Raw genomic sequence first — 14,016 nt, 5'->3', positions numbered from 1 at the left:
TACTCTTACCGAATCCCCTCAGGATCTTGACTATCTCCATCAAGTCCCCTCTCAGCCTTCTATTCTCCAAGGTTAAAAGACTCAACCTTTTCAATCTACCAAAGTTTGCAGATGACACCAAGACTGGGGGCATAATGGACGGGGAAGAAGGTTATCTTGGATTGCAACAGGATCTTGATCAATTGGGCCAGTGGGTTAATGAATGGCAGATGGAGTTTAATTTAGATAATGTGAGTTGATGCATTTTGGTAGATTGAACCAGGGCAGGACTTACTCAGTTAATGGTAGGGTGTTAGGGAGAGTTACAGAACAAAGAGATCTAGGGGTACAGGTTCATAGCTCCTTGAAAGTAGAGTCACAGGTGGACAGAGTAGTGAAGAAGGCATTCAGCATGGTTTATTTCATTGATCAGAACCATTGAATATAGGAGTTGGGATGTCTTATTGAAGTTGTACAAGACCATGGTAAGGTCACACTTGGAATACTGTGTACAGTTCTGGTCAGCCTATTATAGAAAGGATATTAAACTAGAAAGAGTGCAGAAAAAATTCACTAGGATGCTCCCAGGACTTGATGGTTTGAGTTATAAGGAGAGGCTGGATAGACTGGGACTTTTTTCTCTGGAGTGTAGGAGGCTGAGGTGTGATCTTATAGAGGTCTATAAAATAATGAGGGGCATAGATCAACTAGGTAGTCAATATATTTTCCCAAAGGTAGGGGAGTCTAAAACTGGAGGGCATGGGTTTAAGGTGAGAGGGGAGAGATACATAAGGGTTCAGAGGGGCAATTTTTTTCACACACATAGTGGTGAGTGTCTGGAACAAGCTGCCAGAGGTAGTAGTAGAGGTGGGTACAATTTTGTCTTTTAAGAAGTGTTTAGACAGTTACATGGGTACAATGGTTACAGAGGGATATGTGCCAAATGCGGGCAATTGGGACTAGCTTAGGGGTTTTAAAAAAAAGGCAGCATGGACAAGTTGGGCTGAAGGGCCTGTTTCCATGCTGTAAACCTCTATGACTCTATATTCATAACTACAGTTGTTTATTCCTGGGATCATTCTAATAAATCATCTCTGTATTCTCTTCAATGCCTTCAAATCCTTTTTCAAGTGTGGTCCAGATACAGAGACAGTGCTCCAGAAGAAGCCTAACTAGTGTCACATACAAGTTCAACATGACCTTCTTACTCTTGTACTCAATGATCCTGTTAAAAAAACCCAATCTACTCTGTGCTTTATTAACTGCTCTCCCAACATGCCCTACCGTCTTCCATACTCATTTACATATACACCAAGGTCCCACTGTTCTGGCATCTCCTTTAGAATTTCCCCATTATACTGTCTCTCCATATTCTTCTTGCCAAAACAAATCACCTGACACTTAATAATTTTTGGACTTCTCCCCTGGTCCTTCCATATTCAGCCTGAATCTCAGTTGTGTTTGCTACCTGACATCTGTCATACACGCACTTCTTCCTTCCATCTTCACATCCATCTTTCCCGTCATCTGTTTATTTGTCCTTCTATTCCCCTTCAAAAAAATTTACCTTGACATCATCTACAATTCTGCCTTTCTGAAAATACCTAGTTGTTTAGCCACTGTTCTTTCTGCCAACATCTATAAGACCATAAGACTTAGGAGAGAATTAGGCCACTCGGCCCATTGAGTCTGCTCTGCCATTCATCATGGCTGATATTTTTCTCATCCCCATTCTCCTGCCTTTTCCCCGTAACTCCTGATCCCCTTACAAATCAAGAACCTATTAATCTCTGCCTTAAAGACGCTCAATGACTCAGCCTCCACAACTTTCTGTGGCAAAGAGTTCCACAGATTCACCACTCTCTGGCTGAAGAAATTCCTCCTCATCTCTGTTTTAAAGGATTGTCTCTTTAGCCTGAGGTTGTGCCCTCTGGTTCTCGTCTTTGCTACTAGTGGAAACATCCTCTCCACGTCCACTCTATCCAGGCCTCACAGTATCCTGTAAGTTTCAATAAGATCCCCCCTCCTCCTTCTAATCTCCAACGATTACAGATCCAGAGTCCTCAACTGTTCCTCATATGACAGGCAAATTGCCATTCTAAATCACTCAACTCAGATCCATTCTCATCCCATCAAAGTTGGTTTTCTCCCAATTACTTACTCCTATTAATTACCCCTGCTCCATATTGCTCCTGGCCCTTTTCTACAGCCTACCAAAACCTTTTGATAGAATAGGCACTGCCCCCAAATGCTCTCCAACAGTCATCGAGAATATTATAAACAGGGAGCTGATATAAGGTGTTCCTATTCAGAGGGAAGAGAATTCACCCCTTGTTAAAATACTCACACAAGTAACACGGAATGGCCCAGTTTGATATGGATCCTCTCCGATGTTTGACCAGTATTTCTCACACTTTTTCTAAAAAAAGTAAAGACAGACATAAATCAGAGAAAATACAGCACAGGAGGCCATTCAGCCCAAGGTGCCTGTGCAGGCCTCTTGAAAAGTTAACCAATTTGTCCTCTGCTCTTTTGCCACCCCCTGCAATTTATTTTCCCCATTCAAATATTTATCCAATTCCCCTGTTTCTAACACTCCTTCAGCAACACATTCCAGATCATTAAACTCAGTGTGTCAAATACGAAGGTCTTGTGGTGCATTGGTAGTGTTCGCAACCTCTGGATTAGATGCTCAGGGTTCACATTCCGAACCTTGACTTGTTGGTCATGGAAGATGTGGTCATGATGTGGTTCAATGGATGGATAATCAGCACAGGAATCCTTCCACCAATATTCTCCAGAAAGGGTAAAGTGTGTGTCAAGATGCACTTAAAAAACTCTGGGGTGAAATTTCTGCTCCTGTTTTTGCCGGGAGCAGGAATAGCCATGAGGTAGAGAATTGAACATGATCCCAAAATGGCTTTTATAACAACAAGATTTCCCCAATCAATTGGCTCCACCCATGGCCATGGCCTAACGGGAATCCCAAGTCTTTATGGGTAGTGCCAGGGGGTCAGTGCCAGGAGGCAATGCTGGGGACTGTGCCCAGACAGTGCCAGGAGGGGGTTCCATAGGGGTGGAAGGGGGTGATTTTCATGGTGTTGGTGTTGGGGGAGGTTCGAGTTCCATGGGAGAAGTGCCAGGGGATTGGGGGAGGGGAGAAGGAGGGCAGAGCTCTGTGATGGGATGGTGGGGGGGGGGTTTGCATTGGGTTGGGAATCTTTCAATTTCTAATCTTTTACGTCTGGCTATACTTTAGAAGCAGCACTCCAATCTTTCAGAAACCTAAGTTGCTGGTGGGACAGGTTCACTCAGAACCTGCCCTGTTAGCAATGACATTGTGGGACCCGCCCTTTAGAACAAAGAACAAAGAAAATTACAGAACAGGAACAGGCTCTTCGGTCCTGCAAGCCTGCACCGACCATGCTGCCTGACTTCGCTAAAAACCCCTACGCTTCCAGGGACCATATCCCTCTAGTCCCATCTCATTCATGTACTTGTCAAGACGTCCCTTACATTTTATTTGTCCACCAATTTAAAAATACGACAGGAAAACCCACCAATGCTGCCGATGTTCTATCCTTTGTTCCCCAGCCCCCAATCCCCGAGAAGACACTTTGCCAAAAAAGTGGCAGAATTCCGCCCTACGTAAAACAAATTTACCCCTTACCTGCTCCCCCCCATCTGATTCTTTTGTCATTGTAAGTATTTGTCCATTGGTGCACCAATCCTTATTCCTTTTACACTATGAAGACCCCTCATAGTATATTACATTGCTTCTTAACCTTCTCTGCTCTAAGGAGAATAATTCCAACTTCTCCAGTCTCTCCACATTAACTAAAGTCTCTCAGCTCTCTGTTAACGTTCTTGTAAATCAGCCACACCCTCGCCAGACATCCTAAAGTCTGATGCTCAGGGGTGGGCACAGTGCTCCAGCTGAAGCCTCACTGGTGATTTATAAAACATGAGCGTAACTTCTTTGAATAATAATTCATACATTTTTTTCAATTATTCAAAAGGCTAAAAGAATAGATATGTGTGTGTGTCTGTATGCGTGTGTGCGCACATCTGCGTGTGTGTGTGTGCATATGTCTGTGTGTGGATGTGGGTGTGTGTAAGTTTTTAACTTTCAAAGTTTATGTTATTATCACATGTAGGCTTACATTAACACTGCAATGAAGTTACTGCGAAAATCCCCTCGTCGTCACACTCCGGTGCTTGTTCAGGTACAATGAGGGAGAATTTAGCATGGCCGATGCACCTAACCAGCACATTTTTCAGGATGTGGGAGCACCCGGAGAAAACCCACGCAGACATGGGGAGAACGCACAGACTTCACACAGGAATGGGGGTTTGGGCGGTAGTGGGACACAGTGTGCTATGCCAACTTACCCGTCCCATTTCAAACTCTCGACAAGCCATGACCACCACCTGAGAGAACAAAGGAAAAACAAACACATCAAAATGACAGTTTCTGATATTGGGCTCCAATCTTCAGCCGCCAACAGCAACGTGCAGTTAAAAGAAGAAAAAGTTTCCATAACATATATTGTTTTGAATCCATTCGCAGGATGTGGGCATCACCAGCTATGCCAGAATTTATCACCCATCCCTAATTGCCCTTGAGCTGAGTGACTTACTATATTTCAGAGGGCAGTTAAGAGTCAACCACATTGCTGTGGAACTGGAGTCACTTGTAGGCCAGACCAGGTAAGGATGGCAGATTTCCTTACCTGAAGGATATTAGTGACCTGAATGGATTTTTACAATGGTTTCATGGTCAATTAATTCCACATTTATTTTTATTGAATTCAAATTTCGACATTTGCCATGAAGAGATTTGAACCTGTGTCACCTGGGCTTCCAGATCCCTAACCTCGTGACAATCCCACTGTGCTGTTGCCTCCCCAGTAAAGAACAAAGAACATAGAACATCAAACATTACAGCACAGTACAGGCCCTTTGGCCCTCGATGTTACGCTGACCTGTGAAACGAATCTAAAGTCCATCTAACCTACACTATTCCAATTTCATCCATATGTTTATTCAATGACCATTAAAATGCCCTTAATGTTGGTGAATCCAGTACTGTTGCAGACAGGGCATTCCGTGCTCTTACTACTCTCTGAGTAAAGAACCTACCTCTGACATCTGCCCTATATCTATCACCCCTCAATTTAAAGCTATGTCCCCTCATGCTAGCCGTCTCCATCCAAGGAAAAAGGCTCTCACTGTCCATCCTATCTAATCCTCTGATCATCTTATATGACTCTATTAAGTCACCTCTTAAACTTCTTCTCTCTAACGAAAACAACCTCAAGTCTCTCAGCCTTTCCTCATAAGACCTTGCCACCCTATCAGGCAACATCCTGGTAAATCTCTTCTACACCCCTTCCAATGCTTCCACATCCTTCTTTATAATGTGGTGACCAGAACTGTACGCAATACTCCAAGTGTGGCCGCACCAGAGTTTTGTACAACTGCAACATGACCTCATGGCTCCTAAACTCAATCCCTCTACCAATTAAAGCTAACACATCGTACACCTTCTCAACAACCTTATCAGCCTGGATGCCAACTTTCAGGGATCTATGCATATGGACACTGAGATATCTCTGCTCAACCACTCTACCAAGCAACTTACAATTAGTCCAATACTCTGTACTCATGTTACTCCTTTCAAAGTGAATCATTTCACACTTATCCACATTAAACTCCATTTGCCACCTCTCAGCCCAGCTCTGCAGTTTATCTATGTCCCTCTGTAACCCGCAACATCCACCCGCACTGTCCACAACTCCAGTGACTTTAGTGTCATCTGCAAATTCAACCCATCCCTCTATGCCCTCATCCAGGTCATTTATAAAAATGACAAAACAGCAGTGACCCCAAAATAGATCCTTGTGGTACACTACTAGTAACTGAACTCCAGGATGAACATTTCCCATCAACCACTTGTAGCTAGTAAATTTCTGATCCAAACCGCTAAATCACCTTCAATCCCATGCCTCCGTATCTTCTGCAATAGCTTACCGTGGGGAACCTTATCAAATGCTTTACTGAAATCCATATACACACATCAACTGCTTTACTCTTATCCACCTCTTTGGTCACCTTCTCAAAGAACTCAATAAGGTTTGTGAGGCACGACCTACCCTTCACAAAACCGTGCCGACTATCCCTAATCAAATTATTCCTTTCTAGATGATTATAAATCCTATCTCTTACAATCCTTTCCAAAACTTTGCCCACAACAGAAGTAAGGCTCATTGGTCTATAATTAGCAGGGTTGTTGCTACTCCCCTTCTTGAACAAGGGGACAACATTTGCTATGCTCCAGTCTTCTGGCACTATTCCTGTAGACAACGACGACCTAAAGATCAAAGCCAAAGGCTCTACAATCTCCTCCCTAGCCTCCCAGAGAATCCTAGGATAAATCCCATCCAGCCCAGGGGACTTATCTATTTTCATACTTTACAGAATTGCTAACACCTCCTCCTTATGAACCTCAATCCCATCTAGTCTAATAACCTGTATCTTTGTATTCTCCTCAACAACATTGTCTTTTTCCTGTGTGAATACTGATGAAAAATATTCATTTAGCACCTCTCTTATCTGTCCGGGCTCCACGCACAACTTCCCACTCCTGTCCTTGACTGGCTCTAGTCTCACCCTAGTCATTCTTTTATTCCTGACATACCTATAGAAAGCTTTAGGGTTTTCCTTGATCCTACCTGCCAAAGACTTCTCATGTCCCCTCCTGGCTTTTTGTAGCTCTCCTTTAGGTCCTTCCTGGCTAACTTGTAACTCTCAAGCACTCTAACTGAACCTTCACATCTCATCTTGACATAAGTCTCCTTCTTCCTCTTCTCAAGCGATGTAACTTCTTTAGTAAACCACGGTTCCCTCACTTGACCACTTCCTCCCTGCCTGACAGGTACATACTTATCAAGGACACGCAGTAGCTGTTCCTTGAACAAGCTCCACATTTCAATTGTACCCATCCCCTGCAGTTTCCTTCCACATCCTATGCACCCTAAATCTCGTCTAATCGCATCATAATTTCCTTTCTCTCAGCTATAACTCTATCCCTTTCCATCGCTAATGTAAACATAACCGAATCGTGGTCACTATCACCAAAGTGTTCACCTACCTCCACCTGGTCTGGTTCATTACCCAGTACCAAATCCAATGTGGCCTCGCCTCTTGTTGGCCTATCTACTGTGTCAGGAAACCCTCCTGCAAACATTGGACAAAAACTGACCCATCCAAAATACTCGAACTAAAGAGCTTTTCCAGTCAATATTTGTAAAGTTAAAATTCCCCATAACAACTACCCTGTAACTTTCGCTCCTATCCAGAATCATCTTTGCAATCCTTTCCTCTGCATCTCTGGAACTTTTTGGAGGCCTACAGAAAATTCCCATACTACCTAGATGAGTCCTCATCAAACGTCCTTTCTGCCTCCGTAATACTGTCCCTGACTAACAATGCCACACTCACCCGCCCCCCACCCCCCACTTTTACCACCAATCCTGGTCTTACTGAATCAGTAAGTCAAGGAAAACAATCTCTAAGGGGATGAGGCAAATGAGCAAATGGAAGGAATATTTTGGGCTCTCAATTGGTTTCAAAATGCTGCTAAATTTGGAAATATATTGCAAAGTGTGGGTCCTTCGGCCCTCGATGTTACGCTGACCTGTGAAACGAATCTGAAGTCCATCTAACCTACACTATTCCAATTTCATCCATATGTTTATTCAATGACCATTTAAATGCCCTTAATGTTGGTGAATCCAGTACTGTTGCAGACAGGGCATTCCGTGCTCTTACTACTCTCTGAGTAAAGAACCTACCTCTGACATCTGCCCTATATCTATCACCCCTCAATTTAAAGCTATGTCCCCTCATGCTAGCCGTCTCCATCCAAGGAAAAAGGCTCTCACTGTCCATCCTATCTAATCCTCTGATCATCTTATATGACTCTATTAAGTCACCTCTTAAACTTCTTCTCTCTAACGAAAACAACCTCAAGTCTCTCAGCCTTTCCTCATAAGACCTTGCCACCCTATCAGGCAACATCCTGGTAAATCTCTTCTACACCCCTTCCAATGCTTCCACATCCTTCTTTATAATGTGGTGACCAGAATTGTACGCAATACTCCAAGTGTGGCCGCACCAGAGTTTTGTACAACTGCAACATGACCTCATGGCTCCGAAACTCACTCCCTCTACCAATTAAAGCTAACACACCGTACACCTTCTTAACAACCTTATCAGCCTGGATGCCAACTTTCAGGGATCTATGCGTATGGACACTGAGATATCTCTGCTCAACCACTCTACCAAGCAACTTACAATTAGTCCTATACTCTGTATTCATGTTACTCCTTCCAAAGTGAATCACTTCACACTTATCCACATTAAACTCCATTTGCCACCTCTCAGCCCAGCTCTGCAGTTTATCTATGTCCCTCTGTAACCCGCAACATCCACCCGCACTGTCCACAACTCCAGTGACTTTAGTGTCATCTGCAAATTTACCAACCCATCCCCTCTATGCCCTCATCCAGGTCATTTATAAAAATGACAAACAGCAGTGACCCCAAAACAGATCCTTGTGGTACACTACTAGTAACTGAACTCCAGGATGAACATTTCCCATCAACCACTTGTAGCTAGTAAATTTCTGATCCAAACCGCTAAATCACCTTCAATCCCATGCCTCCGTATCTTCTGCAATAGCTTACCGTGGGGAACCTTATCAATTGCTTTACTGAAATCCATATACACACATCAACTGCTTTACTCTTATCCACCTCTTTGGTCACCTTCTCAAAGAACTCAATAAGGTTTGTGAGGCACAACCTACCCTTCACAAAACCGTGCCGACTATCCCTAATCAAATTATTCCTTTCTAGATGATTATAAATCCTATCTCTTACAATCCTTTCCAAAACTTTGCCCACAACAGAAGTAAGGCTCATTGGTCTATAATTAGCAGGGTTGTTGCTACTCCCCTTCTTGAACAAGGGGACAACATTTGCTATGCTCCAGTCTTCTGGCACTATTCCTGTAGACAACGATGACCTAAAGATCAAAGCCAAAGGCTCTGCAATCTCCTCCCTAGCCTCCCAGAGAATCCTAGGATAAATCCCATCCAGCCCAGGGGACTTATCTATTTTCATACTTTACAGAATTGCTAACACCTCCTCCTTATGAACCTCAATCCCATCTAGTCTAATAACCTGTATCTTTGTATTCTCCTCAACAACATTGTCTTTTTCCTGTGTGAATACTGATGAAAAATATTCATTTAGCACCTCTCTTATCTGTCCGGACTCCACGCACAACTTCCCACTCCTGTCCTTGACTGGCTCTAGTCTCACCCTAGTCATTCTTTTATTCCTGACATACCTATAGAAAGCTTTAGGGTTTTCCTTGATCCTACCTGCCAAAGACTTCTCATGTCCCCTCCTGGCTTTTTGTAGCTCTCCTTTAGGTCCTTCCTGGCTAACTTGTATCTCTCAAGCACTCTAACTGAACCTTCACATCTCATCTTGACATAAGTCTCCTTCTTCCTCTTCTCAAGCGATGTAACTTCTTTAGTAAACCACGGTTCCCTCACTTGACCACTTCCTCCCTGCCTGACAGGTACATACTTAACAAGGACACGCAGTAGCTGTTCCTTGAACAAGCTCCACATTTCAATTGTACCCATCCCCTGCAGTTTCCTTCCACATCCTATGCATCCTAAATCTCGCCTAATCGCATCATAATTTCCTTTCTCTCAGCTATAACTCTATCCCTTTCCATCGCTAATGTAAACATAACCAAATCGTGGTCACTATCACCAAAGTGTTCACCTACCTCCACCTGGTCTGGATCATTACCCAGTACCAAATCCAATGTGGCCTCGCCTCTTGTTGGCCTATCTACTGTGTCAGGAAACCCTAATGCAAACATTGGACAAAAACTGACCCATCCAAAATACTCGAACTAAAGAGCTTTTCCAGTCAATATTTGTAAAGTTAAAATTCCCCATAACAATTACCCTGTAACTTCGCTCCTATCCAGAATCATCCTTGCAATCCTTTCCTCTGCATCTCTGGAACTTTTTGGAGGTCTATAGAAAATTCCCATACTACCTAGATGAGTCCTCATCAAACGTCCTTTCTGCCACCGTAATACTGTCCCTGACTAACAATGCCACACTCACCCCCCCCACCCCCCCCCTTTTACCACCATCCCTGATCTTACTGAATCAGTAAGTCAAGGAAAACAATCTCTAAGGGGATGAGGCAAATGAGCAAATGGAAGGAATAGTTTGGGCTCTCAATTGGTTTCAAAATGCTGCTAAATTTGGAAATATGTTGCAAAGTGTGGGGTGTGGGGTCATAGTGGCTGAAGGTAATAGTTGTTTGTGGGGTTGGGGGGGAGAAGAGAGAGGGAATTGTACAGATAATAATCAAAGGAGCAAAGGGGGAAATTGGGACAAATCTGAGGGAGGGAGTCAAGGCTATGAATGTGCAGGTGAAAATTTCGGAATTGATGCTCTGAGGGCTAGACAGCTAATGGAGATCATTAGAGAAAGGATAACAAGAGTGTGCAGGGTTTAATTTTGGGCTACTGGACAAGGTGCAGATAGAGTGGAGACTTCCTGTGGTTACCTCAACAGCGAATTGTGAACAAATCAATTCTGAAGATAACAAAGGTATGAAAGAGGCCTTTAGTGTCACAGGGAACAATTCACAGAAGGACAGCATTATTTGAGAAGGTGATCCTGGGTGTGGGATGGATGCAGGCTTGCGTGCAAAGCTGAGAATTGAATGGAACATGGATGGTCCACACTCATGGCCTCAGCTTGATCAAGTCTTGATATAAATCTATATTTTTATTTATCACGCCAGAAGGTAAAAATTACAGTCAGTGAAAACAGGAGCACCCAAGCTGCAAAGTGTTCATGTAAAGTCTGGACCTGACACTCGATGGGGTCTGAGTTGATCAACCACAATGTTTTTTGGATTTATTATTGTCACACGTGAAAAGTATTGTTTCTTGCGCGCTATATAAAGCCAACTATTCGTACAGTATGTAGGGGAGAAGAAAATGAGATTGTGCAGGATGTAGTGTTGCAGTCATAGCTAGAGTGTAGAGAAAGATCAATCAAATATATGGCAGGTCCATTCAAAAGTTTAATGGCAGCAAGGAAGAAGCTGTTCTTGAGTCATGACCTCAGACTTTTGTATCTTTTCCCCATTGCAGGAAGATAGAAGAGAGAATATCTGGGTGTGTGGGGTCCTTGATTGTGCTGGCTGCTTTTCTGAGGCAGTGGGAAATACAGACAGTGTCAATGAATGGGAGGCTTGTTTGTGTGATGAATTGGGCTACATTCATGACCCTTCAGAGATTCTTGCAATCTTGGTCAGAGCAGGAGCCATACCATACATCCAGAAAGGATGTGGTGCATCACAAGTCGGTGAGAGTTGTAGCAGACATGGCGAATTTCCTTAGCTTCCTGAGAAAATAGAGGCACAGGTGGGCTTTCTTCACTATAGTGTTGGCATGGAGGGACCAGGACTAGTTGTGACTCCACGAAACCTGAAGCTCTTGGCCATTTCCACTTCATCCCCGTTGATGTAGACAGGGACATGTCCTCCACTACACTTCCTAAAGTAGATGTCTATCCCCTTTGTTTTACTGACGTTGAGAGAGAGATGGGCTTAATGGCCTCCTCCCGTTTCAACAACTTCAAACTTGTCAGCAATGAGCTGAAGAATGTTTTGACTTGTTTCCAATAATCTGGAACTTGGAGTCATAGTGTTGAGGACGATAGGAGAAAGTTAAAATTTCCTTATGGAAATTGATCCCATGCCATGGTTGAAGTCACTGGGAGGTGGTCATTCCCCTATGGACTTCGGGTTTAGATATGAACAACGAAGGGATAATTCCACAAACGCTCATTGGTGACATGGAGCTTTGACAGATTAGTCTGACAGAGGTTCAGCCTGATTCTGCAACTCACACCCACTGTTAGCAAACCCTGTACTGGCAATGATATCTCAGGAAATTACACACTTACAGTTTGTCAGTAATGATAGCAATTTATTTTAACTTCCAAGATTTTCCTGTATAAATAGTAAGGAAGTTCAGCAAAATTATAAAAAGGGGAAGAACTCTGTTTATTTTGTTCAGTTTTGGAATGTGGGCATCAGTGGTAGTATTGGTATTTATTGTCATTGTTTCACTTCCTGCATCTGGTGGTACACAAAGCAGACTTTCGTCTGTTTTCATAGTGAGGTTTTCTTTCTGGAACAAGTCACTGGTCTGTCACGAGAGGCTTATAGCTTGAGTGGTGCCAATCTTTGTCAAGTGTGGCTGCTCTTACCGCCAGCCATTGGTATGATTAGAAGGATTTACATACTCAACCTGTTTGACTGCGTTATTGATCCAGCTTTGTTGGCCATTAAATCCTGAGGTGGGACTCGAACTTGGAGCTTCTGGCTCAGAGACAGGAGCACTACCCACTGCGCCACAATACAGGCATTTATTGCCCATCCTTAATTGACCTGATAAGGTGACGTTGAGTTGCTTCCTTTTTGAAACAGTGATAAAGATTTGATACAACTAAGTAGCTTAGTAGGCCATTTCAGAGAGTGGTTAAAAGTCAACCATGTTGATGTGGGACTGGAGTCATGTTCAGGACTAAACCAGATGAACGCTTTCTCAGGAGGCTAAGGAAATTTGGCATTCCTGCTACAACTCTCACTAATTTTAATAGATGTATAGGAAGCATCCTTTCTGGATGTATCACCACTTGGTATGGCTCCTGCACTGACCAAGACCACAACCAACAACTAAGAGTTGTGAATGTAGCCCAATCCATCACACAAACCAGCTTCCCATCCATTGACTCTGTCCACACTTCCCACTGTCTCAGAAAAGCAGCCAGCATAAACAATTACCCCGGATTTGGTAATTCTCTCTTCCACTGTCTTCCGTTGGGAAGAAGATACAAAAATCAGAGGTCACATACCTACTGACTCCTGAACAGCTTCTTCCCTGCTGCCATCAGACTTTTGACTTTGCATTAAGTTGATCTTTCTCTACACCCTAGCTATGACTGTAACACTACATTCTGCACTCTGTTCCTTTTCCCCTATGTATGCTATGAACAGTATGCTTTGTTTGTGTAACACACAAGAAACAATACTTTTCACTGTATCCTAATGCACGTGACAATAATAAATCAAATAAAACCAAAGACAACAGGTTTCCGTCCCTAAAGGATGTTAGTGACCCACATGAGATTTTACAAAGGTTTAGGGTGCTGGGGAGTAGGTACAAAGGAGATGTCAGGGGTAAGTTTTTCACTCAGAGGGTGGTGGGTGCATGGAATTGGCTGCCGTTGGTGGTGGTGGAGGAGGCAGATTCGATAGGGACTTTTAAGAGACTTCTGGATGATTACATGGAACTTAGTAGGATTGATGGTTATGGGTAAGCCTAGTAGGTAGAGATATGATTGGCGCAACTAGTGGGCTGAAGGGCCTGTTAGTGCTGTAGTTTTTCTACGTTCTAATAATTTCACAGTCACTTCATCTGCGTCCAATTCTTTATTTCCTGATTTTCTAAAAGTAAGTTGAGTTGTGAAAGTGTCACGATCGAACTCTGGGATCTGGGTTACTGCACAGTGTTGCAAAAGGGTTAAATTACCATTTGAATTTCTTGCTTTTAAACCTCAAAACCAGAAACAAAGAATGTGGAAGCTACATTAAAAGGGGAATAAATGCTGGCCTAGTCAGTGATGCCCACATCCGTACCAACAAATTAAAAAAACAGAGAAGCTGTGGAATTGGCCACAATCATTTCTGCCAAAACTTTTTTCCTGACAGGCTCATGCCCTGAACATTCTGCAAATTCATTGCAATTTTTTAATAAAAACAATTCTATTTGTAATTCCGTAAATGAAAACATCATAGCATTTATCATACCGCCCGTGTAATAAGCAGCAAACCGTGATACAAGAACATACAGGAG

The 14,016-nt window shown here is 43.2% G+C and overlaps 1 protein-coding gene across 3 annotated transcripts in view; it reads right to left on the bottom strand.

Annotated features, from left to right (window-relative positions):
* Positions 1-14,016, bottom strand: part of LOC145356840 (tyrosine-protein phosphatase non-receptor type 22-like) — a 101,954-nt gene that overhangs the window by 56,172 nt on the left and 31,766 nt on the right. For 2 of the 3 annotated variants that reach the window (XM_080209764.1, XM_080209766.1), the window contains 2 exons: positions 4,372-4,410; positions 2,327-2,398 (listed from right to left, as the gene is read on the bottom strand). In XM_080209764.1, the coding sequence (XP_080065890.1) occupies positions 2,327-2,398; positions 4,372-4,410 (111 nt within the window). The remainder of the gene's footprint in view (positions 1-2,326; positions 2,399-4,371; positions 4,411-14,016) is intronic. The other variant, XM_080209765.1, reaches the window with a different exon arrangement.

The sequence above is a fragment of the Carcharhinus amblyrhynchos genome, chromosome 22 (genome assembly GCF_965287045.1).
Source record: "Carcharhinus amblyrhynchos chromosome 22, sCarAmb.v2.hapA, whole genome shotgun sequence".
Taxonomy (NCBI): Eukaryota; Metazoa; Chordata; class Chondrichthyes; order Carcharhiniformes; family Carcharhinidae; genus Carcharhinus; species Carcharhinus amblyrhynchos.
The sequence above is the reverse complement of the archived record's forward strand: the minus strand, read 5'-3'. Positions and strand labels throughout refer to the sequence as shown.